Source organism: Natrix helvetica (assembly GCF_964273705.1).
Source record: "Natrix helvetica genome assembly, chromosome: 6".
Classification (NCBI taxonomy): Eukaryota; Metazoa; Chordata; class Lepidosauria; order Squamata; family Natricidae; genus Natrix; species Natrix helvetica.
In genome coordinates this window covers 24,887,625-24,914,575 of record NC_138553.1, presented here as the reverse complement: position 1 = coordinate 24,914,575, position 26,951 = coordinate 24,887,625, and the positions used below count along the sequence as shown (strand labels likewise).

The window sequence follows — 26,951 nt, the reverse complement described above, 5'->3', positions numbered from 1 at the left end:
CAGGAGTCTTCTCTAGCACCATAGTTCAAAGGCCTCAATTCTTTGGCGCTCAGCTTTCCTTATGGTCCAAGCTTCACAGCCACACATTGCAACTGGGAAAACCATAGCCTTGACTATACGCACTTTGTTGGCAGGGTGATGTCTCTGCTTTTTAGTATTGTTGGAAGTTAAAACCCACCTCTCTCCTAGAGAAATGAAATAATTTAGGAAATATTAAAAAGGCAGAATATTTCCTAAAATATTTCATTTATCTGGGAGAGAGGTGGGCTTTAACTTCTAAGAGTATGCTGTCTAGATTTGACATAGCTTTCCTCCCCAGGAGCAAATAACTCTGTATGAACATGTGTAAAGCCAGAGAAAACAACAACCGTCTATTGCAGCTAGATGGCAGTAAACGCACATTCAAAATATGGCTCAGCTTTGTAACTTTCCTGAAGATCTGCCCCTCCCAACCATCCCACAGTATGTGGGTGGATCAACGGTAGAGTAACTTTTCTCTTTATTTTATTTACATAAAAATTGAAATCAACTGCTGCATAATATTTATAATATAAACAATGAAATGAGAATAGGAGGAAACAAGAAAGCCTGGCAATGTAATCTGGAAAAAATAAGATATTATGATACTGCCTTTGCAAATAGAAGGAAAATCCATCTGACAAGGACGAACAGAAAGAAAAGATAATCATACTTCCATAGCTGTGTCTTTGTGTTGCATAATTCTATTTTTTGTAATATCCTGTGTTAATATTGTTATTTTTAGACAGAGCTAAATTCCATATGTTCACAGTTTGGATAAGCAAAAATTTCTGCACTTTTTCAACAGGATTGCAATTATTATTTGCACACACACTGTGTATAAATAATGTCCGTATGTACAAAGTGTGTGTGTGTGTGTGTGTTTGTGTGTGTGTGTGTGTGTGTGAGAGAGAGAGAGAGAGAGAGAGAGAGAGAGAGATGGTTTCTGTTATTCACTGGAATTGTGCACCCAATAAATTTAAATAATAATACTAATAATTTGTCCTATTACACTAATGTTGATTTTGCCTGGAAAGAGCTATAGTAGAATATGTTTCACTTACAGAAAATTGTAGGCATATGGGGTTATGGATTTCAAGTATTAGAACTGGAAACACCTCAATGAAACTCTGGAGCCACTTCCAGACTGAATAAAATAATATAAATTTGATAGATCAGCAATCTTATTGGATATACTAGTTCTTTGGATGCTCCTCTACTGTAGAAGTCTAAATACATATCCAAAGTGAAGGAATTGACATTCAATAGAAATACATATTTCAGAGCAGAATATAAATAAATGGTGGAGTACACATATATACAAATAAATAGATCCAACTTTCAATAAATTTAGGAGGTGGAAAGGATTTGATGGATGAAAATCCTGAAAAGAGAAAATAATGCAGGAGGTTCATGAAATAAATATATATTAACATAAAAGGATATTGGATGGATGGGTGGATAGATGGACAAGCAAGCAAGGAAGATGGGCTGCAGTAGAAATCCTTCCTCAATAGAAGCATTCTTCTGAATCCCAGATGCTATTCTGAAAAAGAAGAATTTGGTCCGGCTCATGGGTACTTAGAAATTTTCTAAGCATTTAAATAAAATACATTATTTGATTGCTTTTGGGGGAAGGATATTTATGACCAATCTTTTTCTATGGTGGAACAGTTAAGTCATTTCAGCTTTATTATTAATTTGCTTGTTTAGAGTTTTAAATATTTTAAACTCCAAAGGCAATTTATGCCCATGCCAAATCCACTTATTTTGATAGGTTGCTTACCTTTTATTGGTTGTGAATTAATGTTAATCAATTTCCTGGAAAGCATAGGACTCCATTAACTAAAATGTGGTGTTTCTAACAGGAATGAAAGGGTAATATGGATCCTGATACATTACAGCAGTTCAACAATAATTACTTGTAAAAACAATAGAATGAGATTAGTCTCAACTCACTCTCTCTCTCTCTCTCTCTCTCTCTCTCTCTCTCTCTCTCTATATATATATATATATATATATATATATATATATATATATATATATATATATGTGTGTGTGTGTGTGTGTGTGTGTGTGTGTGTGTGTTGTATTTGTACTGATAAATAAATATATAAATAATATATATATATATTGGATGGTACCCATTCACAGGGATACTTTTTTCCACAATTCTTTTCTTTACTTCCATTCATCTCTTAAAAGTTTTTTTTAAGGCAAAATCCTTCCTAGAAAGAGGAAGCTGTGAATTGAAGGTCTGGTCTAATTAGATTACTGTACATTCAGTCAGATCCTCACTCTTGGTGGCCTGCTGTTTGCATAGGGCACTAACTTATTGTGCTGCAGGATTTAGGACAATTTGACTGAAAAAAAAGGACCAAAAAAAGAGTCTCGAAATCCTTTTAATCTCCCCCCCCCCCCCCGCACCACCAGAGGAGCATAGCATATCAATTCTTGGGGATTTGTTTTTGCCATTAAATAATGCTTCAAAGATGAAAGGCTTGTAAAACTGTGGGTGCCCGCAAGAATGCCTAGACATTAATTTATTGCTGGATTATTCTAATAGAGATGATGTTTTAAAACCTGGGCTTAGCTGTAGTGATAAATAAAAAAAGTAAGAGTAGCCCTTGTTGGATTTCCAATGATTTTGTTCCTTCCTCAGTCCCCCCTGCTCCAACCCCATGAAATTAGCTATTCCTATATATATATTCCTTTCCAAAACTGCCATGGACTGTTGCTATGTGTCTGGACTCAACATGTTTAAACTCTGCTCAGCCCATCCTAAACTAATTTGAGTCAATTTGTCTACATCATCTCAACAATCGTTCTCCACATTTTGAATTGGGCAAACAAACATGCACCGGGCAGATTCCAACTGCTCACTCTGCCGTGGTTGGCCTGTTCCTAGTTCTTCACCATGGTTTCATCATATCCTAGTGACAGTGTTAGTTTTTCAGCAGCGGGGTTAAGACTCTGCCTGGCTAGTTAAGACTTTCTATACAGGGGACAGCTCCTATACAACTGCCAACTCTTTAGCCTGACCTTTCAAAATGAAAAGGGGGAGGAGTGTCAGCTCGAGGGGCTTCTTAAAAAGCAGCCCGTGGATTTCAACAAAACGAAACCCAAGGCGATTTCGCAAAGAAGGCAGAAACATAAATAACAGCAAGCCATCGATATCAGATCTACTTCTGCTTGGATATGGTTGACTCAACCCATCCTTCCAGATGTATTGGAACACAAAATGCCATTCAACTTCCTTTTGGAATGTTGTTGTTATTATTTTTGCGGTTCTTCCTTCTTCTTTTGTCATCTGTCTTGACAGGGCTGCTCTCTCTACAGGGCTGCTCTCTACTGTTGATGACTTCCTTCTGAGGCAAGGGAGCCCATTAAATAACTCCTCGTCTCCCGCAGGGTTGGGCCTCTCAACGATTCAGTTGGGAGGAAGGGCAGTGGTGGTTTTGCTGCTGAACATCCAGCCCCATAGGACTCATAAAAGGATTGCAAGTGGGAAGCCTCTTCTGCCACATCTAGAGAGAATTTATGAAATATTGCCTCTTTGTGTTTTAACATTGGGATTTCTTTATCCAGAGAACCAAGGATTGTAGAACTTCCTATAGCCTTATAATGATTTCTGAGATTATATATATATATATATATATATATATATATATATATATATATATATATATATATATGTGTGTGTGTGTGTGTGTGTGTGTGTGTGTGTGTGTGTGTGTGTGTGTGTGTGTGTGTGTGTGTGTGTGTGTTGTGTGTGTGTGTGTGTTGTATTTGTGCTGATAAATAAATAAAGGGAGACTAGTATGGATCCATTTCAAGCTATTTAGCTCTCATCAGCTAGCCATACCCTTACTGGGATTTGAACCAGGGCTGTATTACATGTTAGACAGGAGTCTTAGCCACTAAGTCACAGGCTCTCCTTCTTTTATCAGCTGAGCCAGGGAAATAGGTATGTATTTGTGTTACAACCCCTTGTATGCCCAAATATGGGAGGGAGCTCACTACTCCCTCTTTCTGTCATTCGGCTCATCACAGAAAACCATCCAGAGAGAAACCCATATTTTTATTTTTAATGTTGCATTCTTATATTTGTGTTGTATTTATGCTGATAAATAAATAAAGGGAGACTAGTATGGATCCATTTCAAGCTATTTAGCTCTCATCAGCTAGCCATACCCTTACTGGGATTTGAACCAGGGCTGTATTGCATGTTAATACATGATAAAAGGAGGAGAGCCTGTGGCTTAGTGGCTAAGACTCCTGCCTAACATGTAATACAGCCCTGGTATGTATGTACCAGTGGTGGGTTTCAAATTTTTTTGGAACCTACTCTGTGGGTGTGGCCTCCTTTGTGGGAGTGGCTTGCCGGCCATGTGACCTGGTGGGAGTGGCTTGGCAGTCATGTGACCAGGTGGGCATGGCTAACTTGGAAAATGTGGTGAAACTCACTTAACGATGCTCTTGCTTAGCAACCAAAATTTTGGGCTCAATTGTGGTCATAAGTTCTTTTTCTTTCTTTCTTTCATCTCTCTCTCCCACTTTCTTTTTTTCTTTTTCTTTTTCTCTCTCTCTCTGGCTCTTTGTCTCTCTCTCCCTCTCTCCCTCTCTGTCTCCCTCTGTCATTTTTTCTGGGTGTCTATCTGTCTGTCTCTCTCTCTGTATCTCTGTCTCTCTCTCCTCCTTCCCCCATCTCTGTCACTCTGTGTGTGTGTGTCTGTCTGTCTCTCACTCACTCTGTGTGTGTGTGTGTGTCTGTCTCTGTCTCTCCCTCTGTCTCTCTCCCCTCCCTTCCTCTCTCTCTGTCACTCTGTGTATGTGGGTGTGTCTGTCTCTCACTCATTCACTTAATCACTCACTCTGTGTGTGTCTCTCTATCTTTCTCTCCCTCCCTCCCCCTCTCTGTCTGTGCGTGTGTGTGTGTGTGTGTGTGTGTGTGTGTCTGTCAGTCTCTCTGATTCCCTCCCTCACTCCCTCTCTCTGTTCCTCTGTCTGTCTGTCTGTCTGTCTGTCTCACTCACACACACACATTGTGGTCACCTTGTTGAGTGTTCCAATCACATTTGAAACACTCAACAACTGGCTTGCACTTATGGTATTTTGCAGCATTCTGCAGTCATAGGACCAAAATATATGCTTTTAACCATATATTTTGGTCCTATGACTGCAGAATGCTGCAAAATACCATAAATGCAGGCCAGTTGTTGAGTGTTTCAAATGTGATTGGAACACTCAACAAGGTGACCACAGTGTGTGTATGTGTGTGAGTGAGACAGACAGACAGACAGAGAGAGGAACAGAGAGGGAGTGAGAGAGGGAATCAGAGAGAGACTGACAGAGTCTGACAGAATCAGAGAGGTACTTTTAACTACCTGGCAGCGGCGTTTTTCCTTGGGGGGCTCCTCAGAACATCCCAAGACTTCGGAGGGAAGCCTCCAGCCCGGAGCAGGAGCAAAGCCCCTTTTCCAACTGGCCTTTCCTCGCTTGGAGGGCTTTGGAGGGAAGCTTCTGCATAAGCCCGGCCGAGTGACAACAAGTTCCCACCGTTACGAAGCCTCGGAGGCTGTAATTTTCTGAGCTGTGCGCGCGCGCCTGTTTTCCACGGCGTGGAGCAGCAGCGAGGTTTGTGTGGCCGGCAATCACTCCAAATGCCATCCGGGAAGACGAGGAACGTGAGAGGGGACCGTTGACGGCCTCGCTGCTGCTCCACGCCGTGGAAAACAGGCACGCGCACACAGCTCAGAAAATTACAGCCTCCGAGACTTCGTAACGGCGGGAACTTGTTGTCACTCGGCCGGGCTTATGCAGAAGCTTCCCTCCGAAGCGTTCTGAGCCTCGGAGGCTGTAATTTTCTGAGCTGTGCGCGCACGCCTGTTTTCCACGGCGTGGAGCAGCAGCGAGGCTCTGCGAGGCGAGCGATGATTGCGGAGGCCGTCAACGGTCCCCCCTCACGTTCCTCGTCTTCCCGGATGGCATCCTGAGTCATTGCCGGCCACGCAGAATCTCGCCGCTGCTCCACGCCGTGGAAAACAGGCGCGCGCGCACAGCTCAGAAAATTACAGCCTCCGAGGCTTCGTAACGGTGGGAACTTGTTGTCACTCACCCGGGCTTCTGCAGAAGCTTCCCTCCAAAGCCCTCCAAGCGAGGAAAGGCCAGTTGGGAAAGGGGCTTTGCTCCTGCTCCAGGCTGTAATTGCGCCTATGTTTTCCACGGCGTGGGGCCGCGGCCAGAAGACAAGGAACAGCAGTGGCGGCGGGGAGTCAGCCCCGATGCAAAAAACGCCAAGGGGGCGGGGCAGGAAATTACTTCCGGGTTCATTCTTCAACCGGATCGCGCGATCCGATGCGATCCGGTAGAAACCCACCACTGGTATGTACGTACGTATGTACTGTATGAATATATATATGTATGTATATCTTCTTCAGTTTTAGTGAATTTAATTGTCCTTATTTTATCTTTACAATGATTTTTTTAGATAGAAAAATGAGACTGGTAATAAGCACCCCCAAAGTGGCCAGTAGGCTTATTAAAGGATTACCAATTTCAGTTTAGAATTTACAGTTTTATCTGCTGTTGCCCCCACATTTTTAATAATCAAAGGAAGAATGGGGGGATCTCACCCTTCCCTCAGCAGCATTGTATTTAAGTATTTTTTAATGTACTGTACTGTTTGTAGATATACCCTGTTTTCCCGAAAATAAGACCTCCCCAGATAATAAGCCAATCGGACTTTTGAGTGCATGCACTAAAATAAGCCATCCCCTGAAAATAAGTCCTCCCCAAAAATATTCCAACAGAGCAACAGCCATGAGGTAGCCACACTCACCTCCTCCTGCACCTCAAAAATAATAAGACGTGCCTGAAAATAAGGCCAAGTACTTATTTCAGGGTTCAAAAGAAAATAAGACCCTGTCTTATTTTCGGGGAAACACGGGGTACTCAGTTTTACTGCTTAAAGCAGCTTGCCATATTTTAGAAATTTCCCTAGCAAAAGTTGATGCGTGTCTAAAGAAACAAAAATTACGGGAGATTGCTGATACAGGGAAACAAATAATGAGTGAAGCTATAACAATAATTATTCACAAAATAATTTGTGAAGCTATAAAAATACTAAAATAGGGAATGTGCCTTGACCAGATGGCCTAACAACTTCCATTAGTAGTATAGCCTTTATTGTCACTGTACATCATCTATACAATGAAATTAGTTGTATTAACATTATAAACATTTTGAGGATGAACCCAGGCAAAAATGATGAATTCTATCTTATAGAATGCTTCTGACCATGACCCAATTGGGTTCCGACCAAAAAATTCACTTTTTCCACCCTGGGTGATTTCCCCTTCGCCGCCACTTTTTTTGTAAGCGCCAAATTTCTAAAATTAGGTTCAGGTCACAACCAAATCAGTTTGTGACCAAAGTTATGGAACGAATTATGGTCATGATCAGAGGTTCTACTGTAATTGGATAGAAAAGACAACTACATTAATCAATTTAGCCCTTTATGAAATTTTTGCTGAAAATGAAAAAAAAATTAAGTTGTATTTATGGGGTTGGAAAAGGTAGATAATGAAATGAAGGGAGCAATGCAATAACTATAGAGGAAAGATAAAATATAAATGCATTTATAACTGCTATAAAGAACATCTGAAGGTGCTTCTTTATATCTTTTTTCTATTCTTTTTCTGTTTTCACTTTTTAAAATTTCTTACTCTCTTTTCATCTTTAAATTTATACTGTTTTTCTTTTCAGTTGTTATTTAAAATTTGTTCAATACATTTTATATTTTTTTAAAAATGCATTTTTGTCACTGGGCCAGGAAGTACAAATAAACAATATTGTACTACTGGAATGCATTCACTTCTGAAATTCCACAGAGGAAAACTAGCTTTATGATAATTGTGTACCATTCTAAAAATAGGGAAAGTTTAGTTCACTTGCATTAGATTCTAGGTTTAAGCAGTACTAAAACAATTGTGACTCCAAAATATGTCTACCTTAAGTACCGTACTCTATTGCTCAACAATAAATTCTGGCTTCAGTTGTAAATTCCAACTATAAAGGCTTAACTGCTTTGTAACTCTAGCCTATATGCATTCCCAAAATGGTAATAGCACTATAGGCTTCAGGAAGGCAACTGTGCATCAATTAGCATTGGAAGAATATCCACTGCTATCTTATTGTCATATTGAAAACACATTTATTGTAGCTAAGTCCATCACTGAAGTGCAATGGGTTAGGATGGGATTTTAGTTTTATTACTGAACACGTTGAAAATGTCCAGTGGTGGAAGCAGAAGCAAGAAGAGACCAGGTTCTTATGCTTTCAGTTTTATACGAAGTTTACCGAGAAGAAGGGGCAAGCAAAGAATACGCTGGCTTGATAATATCAAGTCTAATATGAAGTTGAACATCCAACAATTGAAAAAAGTTGTGCTTGACAGGGTAGCATGGAGAGCACTTACTATAGAGTCAGATATGACTAAGTGGTTACGTTGGAAGAAATGTCCATCTGGGTTCAGTTCCAAGTGGGAAGAAAGACACTGGAAACATGGAGACTGCTTGGGTAGATGATTTAGGATCAGGACCACGTGGTTTTGAGGTCCTAAGCAAAAAGAACACATGGGTAAGAGAGACAGACAGATTTATACCCTGTCCTGGGCCCCGTCTTAGACTTCCTATGTAAGAAATGTGTTCTGATTGGTTGTCAAACTCCCATGAGGCCATGCAGGGGTAACTTTGTAGTGTCTTTTTTTTTTTAAAAGAATTTTATTGGGTTTTTTTAACATTTATAAGGGAAGAGGTAAATGGAAAGGTATACAAATTTTGGCAGTTGCAAAGTGTGGCAGGCGCCCCCCCCCTCCAAACTCATAGAATACATCTAAGTATAAAACATTGATACATAATCATATATAATCAGCATGTTAGTTCTATTAATATTTTCAATCAGTTTACACATTGTAGTATATGTTCCACATATAATTCCATTACTACTTTCGGTCAGTTTATAATATGAAATTTTCTTGTTTATTTTTGTGATCTGAGCTTTCTTGGTATTGCCCCTTCTCCCCCTGCTGGCAGAGCTCCGGCCCCTCCCGTGTCCTGCATATCCGTTGTAGGATCTTCTGTTTTTTCTAGGTTTGTTTTGTTTTTTTCCATAAAGGCCTGTGCCTCTATGGGTGTGTTAATTCTAATTCTTGTCTCCTCCCAGAATATCAGCATACCTTCAGGCATCAACCATCTAAACCACACCCCCTTCTGGTATAATTTATTCGCCAATTGCGAATAACTTTTCCTTTTTTCCCTAATTTTCTTGGGGATCTGCTTCAGGATGGTTATCTCCCTGTCGTGGTATGTTAGTGCCTGCCCCCTTTGTACACCCAGAATTTCATCTCTTGTGCTTTTTCTAAGGAATTTAATATGGACCTCCCTGGGTACATTGTGTGTTCTGGCATAAGCAGAGTTCACTCTATAAACCAGATCTATCTCCCATTCCATCTGTTGTTTTTCTTTGTGGATGTATTCAGCCAAGATGTTAGTCATAATGTCCCTTATATTTTCCCCATCTGCTTCTATAACATTTTGAAATCTAAGATAAAATGACATTCTCTCAAACTCTGTTTTCATTTGCTGGATATCAAGTTCCTTGTTTCCCCTCTGCACCGCTTCAACCCCCCCCTCACCTCCACCACCCCACCCTCCACAAGGTCCAGTCTCTGTGAGTTCTTGTAGATTTGGACTTGATTCTCTTTAATTTCTTCCTTCATTTCCTTTAATTGTTTCTTGATTTCTTCCTGGCCCTGTATAAGTTGCTGCAGCATTTGTTGCAAATCCATCTCTGCGCTCTTAGGTTGCATCAGGTCTGTGATCTTTGATTGTGTGGCAGGACTGGATGTTGCAGATGTCGGGGCAGAAGTAGCGAAGCCAGGTTTTCCAGGAGGTGGTCTTTTAGGAGACATAGTTTATAAAGTAAAGAGATCAGTCAGTATGGAGAATGGACAGCTGGAGAAGCAGAGCAGCCAGATGAGTCCAGGAGGCAGAAGAACCAGGCAGAGGAGAATTTCTCTAGTCAGTCTGGCAATAGAGAAAAAATTTTCCCCCAGAGAGTTCAAAGAATGACAATCCACAGGAGATTCTTCTGGGTGGCACGGAGACAAAGACCGGAAGCCTGAATTTTAAAGGTGGAGTCAGGTTTCAGAGTTCATGAAGACAACGGAAGTGTGCCATCTTGCCCTGCCAGCTTTGGGCTCAGAGGCATAACAAAGTTTTAAAAAGTTCCCAAAGTTCTCAGATCATCCATAAATTATGGAGCTAAATTCAGTGAAAAATCACTTTTGCAGGGGTGAGGCATCATTGGTTGGCTCTCCCCCCTCCTCCATCCCCTGGGGCTGAGAGCAGAATTGTTTCAAGCCGCTTGTCCAAGGGGGGGAAAATCCCCCTCCCTCCAGCCGCGCCTCCAAGGAAATCCGAAAGTTAAAGTAACTTTGTAGTGTCTTGAGTCCCAAGCTTGGTTGAATCTTGCTGGGTGATGGTGTAATGAAAGGGCTTTGGGCAATTCTTATTATGGCTGAGTGCCAATCCTACTTTTGTTGGCTCTTGGGTGAGGATATTTGCTTATAAATAGACCTAGCCATCTCTTTATTTTTAAATTATTATTTATTGGACTTCTCGACCGCCCCCTCTCCCCGAAGGGACTCGGGGCGGTGTACAGGTACAAATTAAAATCATACAATCAAAATACAAATAACTAAAATCGAATTAAATACACCCATGTACAAATTTATAAAAATTAAAACTTAACCTTAAAACCAAATCACAAAATTTAAAAATACAAACTGAAGTGGGAAAGCTGGAATTAGGCCAGGCCGGCTAGATGAAACAAGTGGGTTTTGAGTTTCTGGAGGAAGGAGCGGAGGTCCGTGGTCGTTCTAATGTCAGGGGGAAGGTCATTCCAGAGGCTCGGGCCCGCCACAGAGAAGGCCCTTCCCCTGGGCGCCGCCCGCTGGCACAGTCTAGTGGATGGCACCCGGAGAAGTCCCTCTCTGTGTGAACGAATTGGCCGAAGGGATGTTTATATAGTCGCCCTTCTTATAACCAACTCTGGCAGCTCTCAATCCAGAATTATGTAAGTTGACAAGTTATATAGAGTTAATGTTTATATTGTTATATTCACTTTATTTGTATTGATGTAGATGAATGAATTCCTTGTACTTACTGAAATTTATTTTAGTATATGTTGGTCAGTGTCTAAAATGAACTCTCTCTCTTTCTCTCTCTCTTTCTCCCCCTCCCCCCTCTCTCTTTCTCTGAATTCATATTTTAAGATTCGAATCCCTACTTCTGAAGCAACTTGCCCAGCAGGGTGGTGACACCGTATTTTCTCCAATGTGCTGAAGTATTGGTTCTTTTTGACCTCACTACCAAAATAAACAAAGCCACCTATTATTCCTTCCCTGCCAAGAAATAAAGGATGCAAAAGTTGGCCATTGCATCTCAATTTAAACTACATTCTCCCCAACCCCCAGTGATAATGCACTCCAGATAATTTGGTGGTGCAATATATTTCCCGAGATAGGCCTTTGTTTCCTTTCTCAACTGCTCCCCCCTTTTCTCTGTTCAGTTTTGCTCATTTCTCTTCCAAGCTGTCTGGAAGGGGAGAAAAGCTTTACTTTCAAACAATTCTTTTTCAGCTTGCCTTTTATTGAATCCCACTCTCCATTTTCCTGTTCCTTTAAAAAAAAAAAACAGGAACATCATTTATCTTGGACTTTTAAGTTGCAGAGGCCTTCAAGGGGCTTCTCTTTTTCCCCCAGCTGCATTTGTTGACACACACAGTCAATCTGCCCTCCCACCCCCCTCCTCCTTTCCCCAAACAGGTCATAAAGAATCTACAGCTGTGCCCTTTATTAGCACAGCCATTTCAAGAACAATCAGAGAAAGGGGCTAAATATATTACAGCCATTACCCCCATCAAAAAGTGACAATTTTAAAACATTTCTGCTTTCTACCGGGAAAGCCAGGAATACAAAAGCAAGAGCTATAATTTTATTGTAAATGCTTTTTAAATATGGGTCACTTGGCCATTAGTAAGGAAGGGGGAAAAGTCTGGAAGAGGTGTAAGCCTGAGAAAAGCTCAGATATTCATGCTTGGACAAAAAAAGAAAAGAAAAAGAAAACCACTCTATTTGTTAATATGCTAATTGGTATAAACCACAAAAAATATGCATGCCCAAGAAGATGTAAATTTATTTTGTTCATGATGATTCCATCTTATGTGCCTGCTGCAACTTGAAAATATGATTAAGTGCTACTAAAAAAAAATCATTTGCTTTGAAAAACAAAGTACAAATTTCCCCTTAAAGATGTATGCATATCTTGCATTAAAGGAGAGAGAGGGAGGGAGGGGAAAAGAGAGATGGGCGGGGGGAGAGACTTTATTTTAGTCACTGACCAACATATACTAAAATAAATTTCAGTAAGTACAAGGTTTTTATTCATCTACATCAATACAAATAAAGTAAATATAACAATATAAACTACATAATGTCAATTTACGTAATTCTGGATTGAGAGCTGCCAGAGTTGGTTATAAGAGGGGCGACTATATAAATGTTTTAAATAAATTAATAAATAACTGAGCCACTAAAACTATTAATTTATGGATGTGAAAAAAGGGTTATTCTGGTGTATGAAGATTAATGTTTGTACCATGGGGCAACAAAATATAATATGTAAATGATAATATTTAGACAGATACACCATCTAGTTGCCAAGTACCTGGTAAGTAATGTTTATTATGATCACAGACCAGCATTACAATAAAAAGGATTAAAAATAATAATAAAAAGAGAAGATCATATATTACGGTTAGTGGTAGATTGTCAGTCGGTAATCAAAAGTTGTCTGCCTAATTTTTAAGACAATACTACACAATTTAGCTACATTCAAAGAGATTACATCAAACTAATCTAATAACAGCAGTAAAAAAGATTGATTTTTCCTGGGTATTTTTATCAAGTGAGGTGTTATGAAATGGGTCCGTGAGGTCTTATAGATTAGATTAGAAGGTTCAGTATAGTAGGATGTGCAATGTAGTTTTGATCACCCTTTGTCCATAGGGGCACAATCTTATCTTGTATGGAATTTTAAAATATCAATTCTCCAAAACTGCTGTGGGAAGTGCAGTGCAACATGCAGCATTATTGAGTTTTGAACAGTTATATGATGTAAATATCCCAGTGCTTTGAAAAGAGGAATTTGACTGGTTAAAAAAAATGTTTTTAGGAAGAGCAGACTGATCTTGTTGGGCTTCCAGGTTTCTGACACGGTGTTTAAATGCACTAAGTACACATTCACACCCCATCATTATGCATGCTTCTTTGGAGAAGCCAAGATACTGAAGTTTTGGAGAGATGGTCCTGAACCATACCGATTTCACAAGGAAAGAACACTAGTTAGTGTATAAAAGCAGAGATTCTATACTTTCTCAGACAATTCATTTATTTTATTTATTATTTATTTTATTTCTTAGATTTTTAGACCGCCCCCTCTCCCAAAAAGGGACTCGGGGCGGTGTACAGTCAATGCAAATAAAATACTGTCATAACAATAAAATACATTTAAAATACATTTAGAGGGGGAGATAGACTGTACAAGAAATAAATACCTAAAAACATCCCAATTAAAACCCCAAACCCAATTAAAATAAATCCCCGGGGGTAAAACTAAGAAAGTGCCAGGCCAGCTGATTGAAATAGGTGAGTTTTTAACTTTTGACGGAAGGAACGGAGGTCGGTGGTAGTTCGAATGTCAGGGGGGAGGTCATTCCAGAGGGTTGGGCCCATCACAGAGAAGGACCTACTCCTAGGTGTCACCCGCTGGCATTGCCTAGCGGACGGCACCAGGAGGAGCCCCTCCCTGTGTGAGCGGATAGGTCGCAGGGACGTGTGTGGTAGGATGCGATCCTGCAGATAACTAGCATTCAACAAGCATCTCCTTTTAATCTCGACAATAGCATTCAACAAGCATCTCCTTTTAATCTCGACAATGCAGGAGGATTAAAGGATAAGCATGGAAAACTGTATAGTTACTGCCTTGTTTAGCATCCATTTAGTTATGCTGATGATGAACAATTAATTTTATTGTACAACCAATCCTCATTTAGGATCTTTGCAGGTCTGCAGAACAAAGGGAAGCTGAAAGAAGAGCATATGCACAGTTGGGGTTTCATTTAGTGACCACTTGGATTAATGACTGAGTTGCCAGTGTCAATGGCAGTTGCTAAACAAGGACTACCTAAATCAAGGGTTTCAAACTCACGGTGTCACAGCGGCATCACATGACGTATCGTGACTTTTTCCCCCTTCGCTAAACCGGGCATGGGTGTGGCCAGCACATGATGCATCTGGCTTGCAGGCTGCGAGTTTGAGCCCTAACCTAAATACCGTATTTTTCGGAGTATAAGACGCACCAAGGTTTTGAAGAGGCAATTTTTTTAAAAAAACAAAAGGTTTTTGAACCTCGCAAAAACGGGCCTGGTTTCCCCCCCCAAAAAAAGGCCTGAATAGTCTTTAGGGGGCTTGCAGAGTGCTCCTGGAGGGTGGCCCCCAAAATGAGCAAAAACGGGCCCATTTTTTGTCAAAACATTGCACGCATAGCCTTTAGGAGGCTTACAGAGTACTCTTGGGGACTGGGAGGGGGGAGAATTGAGCAAAAAAAGGCCCGTTTTTCACTCATTTCTGCCCTCCCCAGCCCCCAGGAGCTCTCTGAAAGCCTTCTACAGGCTCTGCATGGCCATTTTGGTGAAGGGGGCAGTGCTTTGGGAGGCAAAAAATGCTGTATTCAGTGTATAAGTCGCACCCAGATTTTCAGCCTCTTTTTTGAGGGAAAAAGGTGCATCTTATACTCCGAAAAATACGGTAATGTGTGTCAGAGAACAGATACTATAGTCTTGGTGTTTGGATGATTTGCTAATAGGGGTTTTAAATAATGTGTACAAACACATTAAATAATGTGTACAATGTGTAAAAGGAACAATATTGAAAAAAGCAGCTGCCTCAACATTACCCATTCAAAAGTGGCAAAGCTATTTATTATATAGAACTTTCTTATAATTCCCTTCCAAGACAGAATAAGAAATTATACTGCTGTCAAAACTAGTGTATAATTAGATATTTCAATTTATCCCAGATATCTGACCAGACTGAAATTGAAAGGCTGAACAACTCAATAGTCCCCTACTAGCACACAAGATTGATCTTCATTGAGTTTTTAATGTTGATTATTCTTTGCCTTAGTTTGATCAGGGCCTCAGTATAGTGTAGTACCTTGCAAGAACAAGAATATTCTTAGCCTACATTAACAATGGAGAAGGAGAGGATACAAATCACTCAAACATTCAACTTAGTTAAATTTAGTGTGGGGAAAAAAAATGACCATTCCCTAATGAAATACTATTTGAGGAAATGGGAACAACACAGTAGAACCATATGCTTACATTGTATATAAAGTTTTATTGAGAGATTGCAATATATTTCCATATTTGTTACAGAGCTAAATTGTTCTGACATTAACACAGTTCGAGACAAATTGCTTGTTTCCCCATATTATAAAATGTTATTGTATCTATTTTTTTCAAAAGGAATTTTTAATACAGTATTTGCCTAGTCTTAAAATTTATATAAGTTTTTGAAGGATGGCTATCCATTATTAACAAGCCCATAACTAGTGATAGGGTTGAGACTATACTAGAACTGATACAGGTTCATACTGAATTTATGAACTAGCCATTTCAGCAGCTATCCTGCAAATATTGGGGACAAAACTGTTTTCCGAACTGGATTTGAGGACAAAATAATGATCTGTGTGAACCTGTAGTTTTAACTGTATAAAAACACTGAATCCATTTATATAATTTAATGGCAAAAAGACATTGATTCATCAAAATTCAGCATCCCTCAGATATTGGAAATAAAGGGCAAAATAATAGGAAATAAGAGAACAACCAATAATAAATCAAAGGCATCTGATAGATAGCTGTTTCTTTAAAGTGACAGTTTAATCATCATTTTAAAGATTTCACATAATTTTAAAATCTATTCTATTTCAGACCTCAAAACAAGGAAATAGAGTACCTTTAAAACAGCGGTTCTCAACCTGTGGGTCGCAACCCCTTTTGGGGTCGAATGACCGTTTCACAGGGGTCACTGAGACCAGCACAACTCTAAAGTTTAGACTCCACCTCGTGTTCCTTGAAATCCCCGCGGATGGGCTCCAGAGTGGCTGCGCAGAGCGTCGCCACGGCTCCACGCCACGAAAAACATTGGTGCGCGCAGACCCTGTACAATTAGCCTCAGAGACTTCGTAATGGCGGGAAAGTATTCCTGCGAGGGAGGAAGGGGCTTAGGTCCTGCTCTGGGCTGTAATTGTGCAGGGCGTGCACGCGGCTATGTTTTCCATGCCACTGCCAGGTACTTTTAACTATGTCTAAATCCACAACCAGACCTGTCATCAAGAGCCAAGCTCAGGAGCCCAAATTGGCCCCATTCACACAATGAAAACCTGCTTGCTAAAAGTACCATAAACCATGCACAAAGGAAAAGAGCAAAAAAAAAATGCAATGCAAGATAACAATTTAAAAAATGATACAAGTGGAATTATTATTAGAAATAAAATGTAGCAGAGAAAATGATATGTATGGAAATATAAAGTTGGGTTTCCTGAAATGCCACCCCTAGAACCCATCAGAGAAAGTAAATAAGCAAGGGCAACAATGGAAAGGAGGAAAGATGAGAGAAAGGAAGAAAGGGTAAAGCAGAGGGAGTAAAGGAGGGGAATCAAGAGTAGGAGAGAGGGTGAGAAGGAGGAGAAAAGAGGAGGAGGGGAGGAAAGAGAGGGGAAGAAGAAGAAGGGAGGAAGGAGGAGGAGGGAAAGGAAGAAAGAGTAAAAGCAGAGGAAGTAAGGGAGGGGAATTAAGAGTAGGAGAGAGGGTAAGAAGCAGAAGAGAGGAGGAGGGGAGGAAAGAGTGGGGAAATAGAAGGGAGGAAGGAGAGGAGGAAAGAAGAAGGCAGAGAAGGGAGGTAGAGAAGGTAGAAGGAGCAAGGTTGTTGCAAAATAAAATGGGGTGGCAAGAAAGTGACCCAAACTGTATTCTACATATTTGTAAGAAAATAACGATAAATGATTAATGATAATGATATAATTAATGGTAATTATAAGAGTGTATGTTTGTGAATGAATTTGAAAGAGAAAATAAAAAACTTTTTTAAAAAAAATTAAAAATAAACAATCGACGACGTTTGCCCAATAAATTAAGGTTAAGCTTACCACCACCACCAAGGTTAAGAGCACTCCTGCAAACAACCCCAAACCAGGTTGAAGATCCATCCAGGCAGGGTAAGTAAGTTTGTGAATGCAGCTGCAGGCAACTTAGTTAAGGAGGCTGTGGGAATAAAGCCACTGTGTGTCTCTGTGTATGTGTGTGTATAGCAGCCGAGGTTGTCCAGCCTCCAGGATGTGATTCTTTTCGGACCCAAAATTTAGGAGCAGACAAGATGTTGGCTGCCTCTATAAAAAAGGTGTGGAGACTCTAGTCTAGAAAAAGTGCAAAGAAGAGCAACCAAGAGGATTAGGGGACTGGAAGCTCAAACATATGAAGAACAGTGGCAGGAACTGGGTATGTCTGGTTGAATGAAAAGAAGGACTTAAGGGTGATATGATAGAAGTCTTCCAATATCAATATCTACATTACGATTCATAATAGTAGCAAAAGTACAGTTATAGAGTAGTAACGAAAAAAAATTATAGGTTGGGGTCACCACAACATGAGGAACTATTAAAGGGTCGCGGCATTACATTTGGTGTTGTTATATATTTTTTATGTTTTATGCTCCATTGTACGCCGCCCCGAGTCCTACTTGGAAAGGGAGCGGCTAATAAATCCAAATTTATTATTATTATTATTATTAGGAAGGTTGAGAACCACTGCTTTAAAACATAAAAAGAAGTACAAACCTATTATAATTACGTGAAAAACACTGATTTGTTTTTTAAAAAAAAAAAAACAGAAGCTGAGCTTGACGGGCTTTAAAACACCTTCTACTTTCCTATTTCATGAATTATTCTTAATAGGGTTGATTTCAAAGCTAAAGAATAACATTGTAATATTTTCAATTCTACACCACATTTTTCATCTTATATTAAACACAGTTACCTTGACGTTAATAAATGTTATTTCTTGTTGCTATATAAACTGGTATTTTAGAAATGCTAATAAGTACACCACATAATTTATAATTTAAACATTTCGATTTATAAAACGGGTTGCAACAGTGCTTTAACATTCAGATAATGAACAATGCCACACGTAAAGGAAAAAGAGTGAAATAATGTGAAATAGCTGATATTTTAGTCAGAATCTGAAGTTTCATGCTCATTGGCTTGATGCTGACAGACTATTTCTTCCAAAGGCGTCATGGTGCCATCTGGTCGTACCCCCATGGGTGTAATAACTTTGTCCCTACGTAAGGGAAAAGAAAAAGATTCAGATTTTGTCTTGTCTAAAGTTAAAAATGGCAAATAACATGATTAGTCTATTCACATATGCATACATACAAATACAGAGAGTCCTCATGTTACGACCACAGTTGAGCCCAAAATTTATGTTGCTAAGTGAGTCTTACCCCATTTTACTACCTTTTTTGCCACAGTGGTTAAGTGAATCCCTGCAATTGTTAAGTTAGTAACACAGTTGTTAAATGAATCTGGCTTCCCCATGGATTTTGCTTGTCAGAAGGTCACAAAATGTGATCACATGACCCCAGGCTATTGCAACCATTATAAACAAGAAACAGTGGCAAAGCATCTGAATTTTGATCATGTGACTGCAACAGTCGTAACTGTGAAAAACGGTAACAAGGCACTTTTTTCAGTACCGTTGTAACTTTGGTCACTAAATGAACTATTGTAAGTCGAGGATTACCTATGGAACAAAATGTGCAGTATTGAATTGCCAGCTGCTTCTTCTAGCTCCCCTCAGCCATTCAATGGATTATAAGTAAGAATTTTAAAAAGGAGAGAGTTTATGGAGTATAAAAACCAAAATCTTCAGAGCCAGTAGATGCTATCAAAAAAAAAAGGGCAGGGGAATAATGCCAAAAGGTAGTTTAAAGTTTTGAAGGAATTTAGACCTTAAGGATTACGAAGAAAAATGGGGTTACCCCAAAATGAGTGCTGGCTGAGTGAGGGAAGCAAGGAAAAACATCAATAAAGACTCCATTCAGACAGCACATGTGCACTAAGTCAATTAAGGCCTTTCTGAAAAAGAGAAATGAATTACCAATGGAATAAGACCAAGAACAGATTCATTGTTGATTTTTTTTAAAAAAACAAGTAAATAAAAGGCAACCTTTGCTTACTCCTAATCTGCCAAAGTCCCACCTGCCAGAGAATAGTCATTTCTCCCAGTTCAAAATCACAACTATATACATATGAATTTCCCTGAATGAGAAATCAATCAAGAAAAGAGATATATGTCTTATCAAACCTGCTTCTAGTGCAGCTTAAGTACTAGAGCATTCACTGAGATGCAACCAGATTTTTTTTCTCTCTCTCTCTCCCACTCCCTTTAAAAAAATACTGTTGCTTTTGTTTGCAGCTGTTTAATTATACGATTGACAGCCGCTTTAATCTCTTCAAAAGCACCCGGGGCCTCTCACCGTTAATCCAATTATATCTACTCCACAAGCTACAGCCTCCTATCAAGATAATTAATTATTGATTAAGCCAATCAAACAGTATTAGCACAGACTTATTTAAGCTCTTCATAATCTTATTTAATATTTGTGGATCATGGCAAAGGCCATCAGGACAGTTACATTCTGATCTTCTGGGGGAAAAAATTCTCCATGTTTTCACAGATGTAATAAATCGACAAACAAGGACATCACAGTGTATCATCCTTCCCATCGTCCTTATCTTAAGGAAGCTCATCTGGGCATTAGAACCTGACAGCAGAGAAATATCTCTGTGCACAACCGTCACTGACATTCCCCCAATTCATCAGAAATAGATCTGAAATCAAGTGATGTACACAATACCCCCCACCCCACCCCCAATGTGGCCATTCAACCCAACCCAGCACATTCAGATGGGTTGGGGCTACGACTGTTGGAATTCCCAGGTAGCATGATGGCTGGAAAAAAAAATGGGAGCTGTATTCTCAATGCCTCTTCTAGACACCCACAGAGGAATATGTGTAGTCCTCTACTTATGACTACAATTGAGCTCAAAATTCCCTTTGTTAAAGCAAGACAATTTACAACTTTTCTTGTCCCTTAATAACTGCAGTTATTAAGTTAGTAATACAACTGTTAAGTGAATCCCTATTGACTTTGTCAGAAGGTGGCAAAAAGGGATCACATGAGCTCAGGGACACTGCAACCATCAAGAATGTGAACCAGTTGCCAAGCGTCCGAATTTTGATCAGGTGACTGCAGGGAGGCTGCAACAATCATAAGCGTGACAAACAGACACACAGGTGCCACTGTAAATTTGAACAGTCACTAGACAAGCAAAGGTGCCACTGTAAATTTGAATGGTTACTAAACAAACTTGTAAGTTGACGGCTACCTGCAATAAAAAAGGATCGACCTAAAGCAGGGGTGTCAAACTTGTGGCCCGCGGGCCGGATGTGCCACACACTGACCACGCCCACCTGTTTTAGTAAAGGGGGAAAAAAGCCACAATACATCACATGACGCTGCGAGTTTGACATCCCTGCCCTAAACATTCTTCCTCTTAACTTGCAATAAGCAATTCCTCCTAGAATCGTATTCCACGCAGACACACTATATATAAATATATTCTTTTGATTGTACTTGAGTAATTAGGGCTGGATAACTTCCAAGGCTGTGTTTTCTTTCAAAGAAAAAAGGATATATTCAGTGCTATTTGTTGGCAAGCATGACAAAATGAAACGCTTAATAAAAAGACATTCTTCCTCCTCATCTCCAAATCTTTCCCTAACTCTTCAAATTTATCTATATAATGCTTGTTTCTGCTTTCTGCTTGCCATTTAGTTGGTCAACTCCCAAACCACTGCCTTATTTTTCAAGGGTCTTTCTTGCCTGCTCTGCGCACAACAGCCAGTATTAACACACGGAACTAATGATAGTTGCCTGTAATAAAGCAAACGTATTGCAAACATTGGCCTGTTCCTTTGATAAAATAGTGTATTGGGGAATCCATTCACCTCTAATTGAGTGCTGCATAATAGCGCTGACCCTTTTATATACACTATTTTGTTCCACAATTAGAAAAGGAGAGAAAACCTGACAGAGGCAGAGGTTTTTTAAAGCCACCACTGTGATTAATTCTGCATTTTTAATGAGCAAGGCTGCTACTTAGGCTGGTTTGGGTTACACCCTTGTTTTACTGATTTTTTGTCGATGTACAACAAAACCCAAACTATGATAATTGGGGACTGTTTCATCAGCAAAAGGATTCCTACTATTAATACAGGGTTGGCTTGGAAAAAGCACCGTGGCATCCTAATTACTCAATGAATTCATAGCTGTGCCACCAGTTTATAATAGCAAGAAAATATTTATAAAGCATTTTAATTAACACTGAAAACTTCCAAACACACAAAGTAGACAAAGAGCTGCATGCACACCACAACATTCATGTTATGCTAGATGGAAACTGGTCTGAAATTAAGATTCAGCTGATCACTATTATACTTCTAATCAGAAAACGGTATCAAAGATCACATCATTTTAAAAACATCCTGGGCTGTGTCTTGAAGTACAACCAGATCTCTCCTGAATTTGTTGAAATGTCCAAATCACAGAGCAATCCCAAAAATTGTAGATGGCTGTAATCCAATGCTTTGTTAGGACTGGGACCTCAGTCCGGGAAAAATATCAAAATAATCTGAATCATTACCCAGATTAGAAGAATATGGAGATCTTTATATCCAGCTTGCTTTCTCTTAACTGTTTTGGGAGTTCTATGACAATTCATTTGTAAAGTTGCCAGACATGTTCTAAAAATTCCAAATCTGCCATTGGCCCAATTATTATTATTTGCATTAAAAAAAATTGGAGGTAGAGCTACTTAAAAGGAATAGTCCAACCCACCTCCTAGCTAAGCTAAATTTTGAATTCTACCATTGTCCCATCCTTCTTTTACAAGTTGAAACTGGCTTATTTTCTCATCTTTATTCTCAAACTGGTTTCTCTTTGTCCATAAGTCTCTATAGTATTGAAAACAATTTTAGAACCAATGACTAGCGATGTGAATTATACACTGGGGGGGCATTACCTGTTGTTTAATTACAGCAAAAGTAACTATGGGAAAGATATAGCAAAAACAAGAAAGGACCAGATAAAATTTGCATGCTATAAGTTTATATTCCCTTGTGCCAATAGACACATGATCTTGGATAGGTTTAAATTGCTGACCAAACATGTAGCGTCACAAAAACAGAGAATGGGATAAAATTCAAATCTTCAGCACTGCAGGGAAGAGACAGCCCGAGAGACAGAACATGAACCAAACACAAAAGAATGAGAAAGAAAAGTGATTCTAAAGAACGTAGCAGGAAGGGACCGAAGTGTCTGGATTTGGAAGCTGGGAAAGAGTGAAAGACTCTTAGCTGCAGTATGCATAAATAATATGTTGCTTTGGGTTAATCTTATTTGGCTATCCCATCCTCAAAACGTGAAATAACTAAAACTAGAATGACTTATTTCATTTCTGATGAATTTAAATCTTGAATTGTGCAGAGTAGTTAGGAACTAAATGTTGTCCATCTACGCACAACCAGAACGACTGTATTTTTTGGAGTATAAGATACACTTTCCCCCCATAAAAGAGGCTGAAAATTTGGGTGCATCTTATATTCCGAATGTGGCTTTTTCGAAGCTTTTTTTCAGCCCTAATGAGGTGCTAACGAGTGATACAATCTTCCATGCTTTGCTTGCTTTTCTCATTGCTTATCTCTCCAATGATCAGCTGGGCTTTAGAAGCTGTTTTTAAGCACTAATGAAGCACTAGCGAGTGAAGCGATCTTCCCGGCTTTGCCTGCTTTTCTCATTGCTTCTCTTGCCAATGATCAGTTGTGCTTTAGAAGCTATTTTTTAATCCCCAACCAGGGATAAAAAGTGTGCGCATGCACACACTCAAAACCAGCAAATTTATGTGCTGAAGCTGACCAGACTAAGGGCGCTAGCCAGATGAATACCTGGTAGGCAGATCCCCCCCCCCTATTTTCTTTCCCCAAAACTAAGGTGCATCTTATACTCTGAAAAATACGGTAAATCATTCCAGGATCTATGAAATATAGCAGTACCAACTAAACATCTTAACAGAATTAATAATCTGGAAGGAATCATAGTGTTTTTATTAGGAAATATTTGCAATACTCTCTCCTTACATATCAGTGTGCCTCACATTTTAGAAAAGACTCTAGCTGTTTAGGGATACTTACTCCATCCCATGATATAATTTGATTCGGTGGCGTTTGAATGTCACAAAAGGTAATCTGTTTTACTTGTAAATATTACCCTTCCATTCAAAAGGAATCAGATGCTCTGATTTCTAAAATAGCAACAAGTAGCCATTCCATGACGGTCCCACTTTCAACCGGAAAAGGAATCCTTTCAGGATTAGCTATATAGTTATTTTTGGCAAAGTGCAGAGTGCGCAGTAAAAAAAGAGAATTTCTTTTTATACAGAATATAAAATAATAAGTGTTGGAATGGACATTGAAGGTCTTCTTGTCCATCATCCTGCTCAAGCAGGAGATCCTATACCATTGCAATAGTGACAAATATCTGTGGTGAATATCCTATACCATTTTGGATAATTGGCTGTCCAATCTCTTCTTAAAAATCCTCCTGTGATGTAATACCCACAAGTTCTGGAGGCAAGCAATTCCACTGATTAATTGTTCTGTCAGGAAACTTTTCCTTAGTTCTAGGCTGGAACTCTCTTTGTTAAGCTTTCATCCATTATTTGTCTTGCCCTCAAGGGATTTGTACAATAGGTTGTCCCCCTTTTCTTTGTGACAGTCTGTCAGTATTGGAAACATTGCTATCGTGTCAGTCCTAGTTAGTGGTGGGATTCAAATAATTTAACAACCGGTTCTCCCAGGGTCAGGTTGGCTCTTGTGGGAGGTGTGGCCTTCTTCTTCCCTTGCCTTTCTTTTGTGCTGGCCCATCCCTGTTCTCCAACACATGCAGGATGATCTTCCCGCGATGGCCAACCTGACCCTGGGCGAATCGATTGTTAAATTATCCCTCCCCATTATCGAAGTGGATCCTGGGTGCTGCGCTGCAATGGAGAAATGGGCAACAGAGCGGCTAGCAGGAGGGGAGGAAGAGGAACAGGGAGAAAAAGTGGCCTTCTTCTTCCCTTGCGTCGGCTGCGCTGTTGCCTGTTTCTTCATTGCAGTGCAGCACCCAGGATCTACTTTGGTAGCGGGTTGGATTGGGTTGGGTAATTTAACAACCAGTTCACCTGAATTGGCTGAATCCCACTATTGCCCAAAGTCCTTTTCTTTATTAAATGGCACATACCCAGTTCCTACAACCACTCATCATATGTTTTAGCCGCTTGACTCCTAATCATTTTGGTTGCTCTTCTCTGCACTCTTTCTAGAATCTCAACATCTTTTTTTATATCGTGGTGACCAGAACTGGATGCAGTATTCCAAGAGAGTATATAAAGGTACTAATATTTCATGTGACCTTAATACTATTCTTTTGTTGATTCAGCCTAGGGCTGCATTGGCTTTTTTGGCAGCTGCAGCACACTGCTGGCTCATACTTAACTGGCTATGCACTAGAACTTCTACATCTTGCTGTTGAGCCCGATGCCATCTCTTCTATATCTGTGCATTTGATTCTTCTTGCCTAAGTGTAAAACCTTACTTTTCTTGCCCCTGAATTTCATTTTGTGGGATAGGTACATAAGACCACATTGCAAAGCTCTTAATGTACTTACTGGATATATTTTTATATTTATTCAATCATGGTCAATGATCAGATTTTGCATATCTGTCAAAATTTATAACAAAATGATCCTTGGCCAGCGGAGTACCGAATATCCTTTAAGAGCTGCACTGATGCAAACATATAACTAATATGTTATATTAGTTATAGTAAAATTCTTCATGATTAAATTGTATGAAGGATAAAGAAATGAATATAGAAAGAGATGCAATACCTAGAAAGCTTATCAAACATATTGACCAGTTTCATTGCTTCGTATTCCTTTTGTTCCTCGGTCATTTCATCCATTGGGTTAGGCATTGGCTCTTCTAAATGACCTGTAATTAAGTTAATGCTTTGGGAAGTGGGAAAAGAGAAAAAAGAACAAGTTAAAAAAAAATCTTCGAGATGATTTTTCAAAAACACCATTCCAAAATTTTTAAACTAAAACTGGAAATCTGAGTTTATAACAAAATACAGCCCCCAGCTGCCTTCCGGAACCTTTAGTTCTCAAAATTGCACATCGGTTGAAGTTTATGACTTCTCTCAACCTTCACATCTCAAACTGATTCCGCTCAAAGTTAATTACAACCCTTTACTTATATAAGTAGACTTCGCTTAACATCCATTCTTTCAGCGACTGTTCAAAATTATGAAAGTGAGACATGGATTTATGACTGGCCCTCAAATTCCTGGCTGTTGCTGGCCCCCCGGTGTCACATGAACAAATGTACCTCTGTTGCATTGGGGCAGCGGGACGTCTCTAGTACCCTGTCCAGGGCCTCCATTCATGTCCCAGCCAAGGCCTTTTTTTTCCACAAAAGAAGCCCGATGTGTGAAAGAAGGCTTTGGCTGCACCAGTGTGAAAGAAGAACTCCTCTAGCTGTGTTTTTCTTTTGTGCTGGCACAGTCAGGGTCTTTTTTCATGCACCAGTTTTGCAAAAGAAGACCCTGAGCAAGGTGTAAACAGCGCCCTGGCTGGCGGGTGGAGCCCTTGGATGGAGCATGAGAGAAGTCCCAGCTGCCCTAGCGCAAAAGAAGGTAACATGAAAGAAGGCCCTGATTGCTACAGTAGGGACATGTGGTGCGGCGGAGGAGCAATGGACAAGGTTGGGTGGTAGGGGCAACTGGCAGCCGCAGCAGATTGGCAGCCAAAAGGTCAAAGATGGAGGGGCAGGTGGGGGAGCTGAAGAGGAGGCAGAGGAGGCTTGGGGTTTGGAAGGACCCAGGTGTGAATGACTTGGATTGGGATGGGTCCAGACCTAATGATCGGTAGGATTCGGCTAAGAAAGGCAATGAGAACTGCCCGGATTGCTGTTGTTGAGCAATGTAGTTACGTGACATTGTACTTTATGAGCAGATTACTTAGCAACATAAATTCCAGTACCAATTATTCCTCATAGTTAGGAAATTTCTCCTTAATTCTAGGTTGTGTCTCTCCTTGATTAGTTTCCATCCATTGCTTTTTGTCTTGCCTTCAGGTGCTTTGGAGAATAGGTTGCCCCCCTCTTCTTTGTGGCAGCCCCTTAGATATTGGGACACTGCTGTCATGTCACTCCTAGTCTTTCTTTTATTACCTTTATAAAGCAGGGATGAGTTCTGGCTGCTGCTACTGCTGGTTTGCTCAGGAAGTTCTGCGCACTTGATGCATGTTACATGTGCATGCACAGTACTAAAAAAATGGCTTCTGCGCATGCGCAGAAGCAAAAAACAAGATGGCAGTGCCGTAGGCTCGGGGGTGTTCGGGGTGTGTGGCAGGCCAAGTTACTACCTACTCAGCCAAATCAGTCTGAACCAGTAGGAACCCACCTCTGGTGTAAGGAGACCCAGTTCTAAAAGTCAGCGGCTGGTTCTCTGACAAACACGGAGTGGGGTAGGGTGGGAGCAGAAATGATATATCTCAGTGTTTTTGAAACTTGGCAAC

At 40.0% G+C, this 26,951-nt stretch overlaps 2 protein-coding genes and 1 long non-coding RNA gene across 4 annotated transcripts in view; 1 reads left to right on the top strand and 2 right to left on the bottom strand.

The window, feature by feature from the left end:
* The window catches only part of CRY1 (cryptochrome circadian regulator 1), a 301,323-nt gene that overhangs the window by 75,139 nt on the left and 199,233 nt on the right, over positions 1-26,951 (bottom strand). The gene's annotated exons all lie outside the window — the stretch shown is intronic.
* The window catches only part of LOC309394308, a 53,409-nt gene that overhangs the window by 10,559 nt on the left and 15,899 nt on the right, over positions 1-26,951 (top strand). The window lies entirely within an intron of this gene.
* RIC8B (RIC8 guanine nucleotide exchange factor B) overlaps positions 18,085-26,951 on the bottom strand; it is a 33,222-nt gene continuing 24,355 nt past the window's right edge. Inside the window, exons 9-10 of the mRNA XM_081957283.1 lie at positions 25,263-25,382; positions 18,085-18,549 (exon numbers count right to left, since the gene is read on the bottom strand). Of these exons, the coding sequence (XP_081813409.1) occupies positions 18,438-18,549; positions 25,263-25,382 (232 nt within the window). The 3' untranslated portion in view covers positions 18,085-18,437. The remainder of the gene's footprint in view (positions 18,550-25,262; positions 25,383-26,951) is intronic.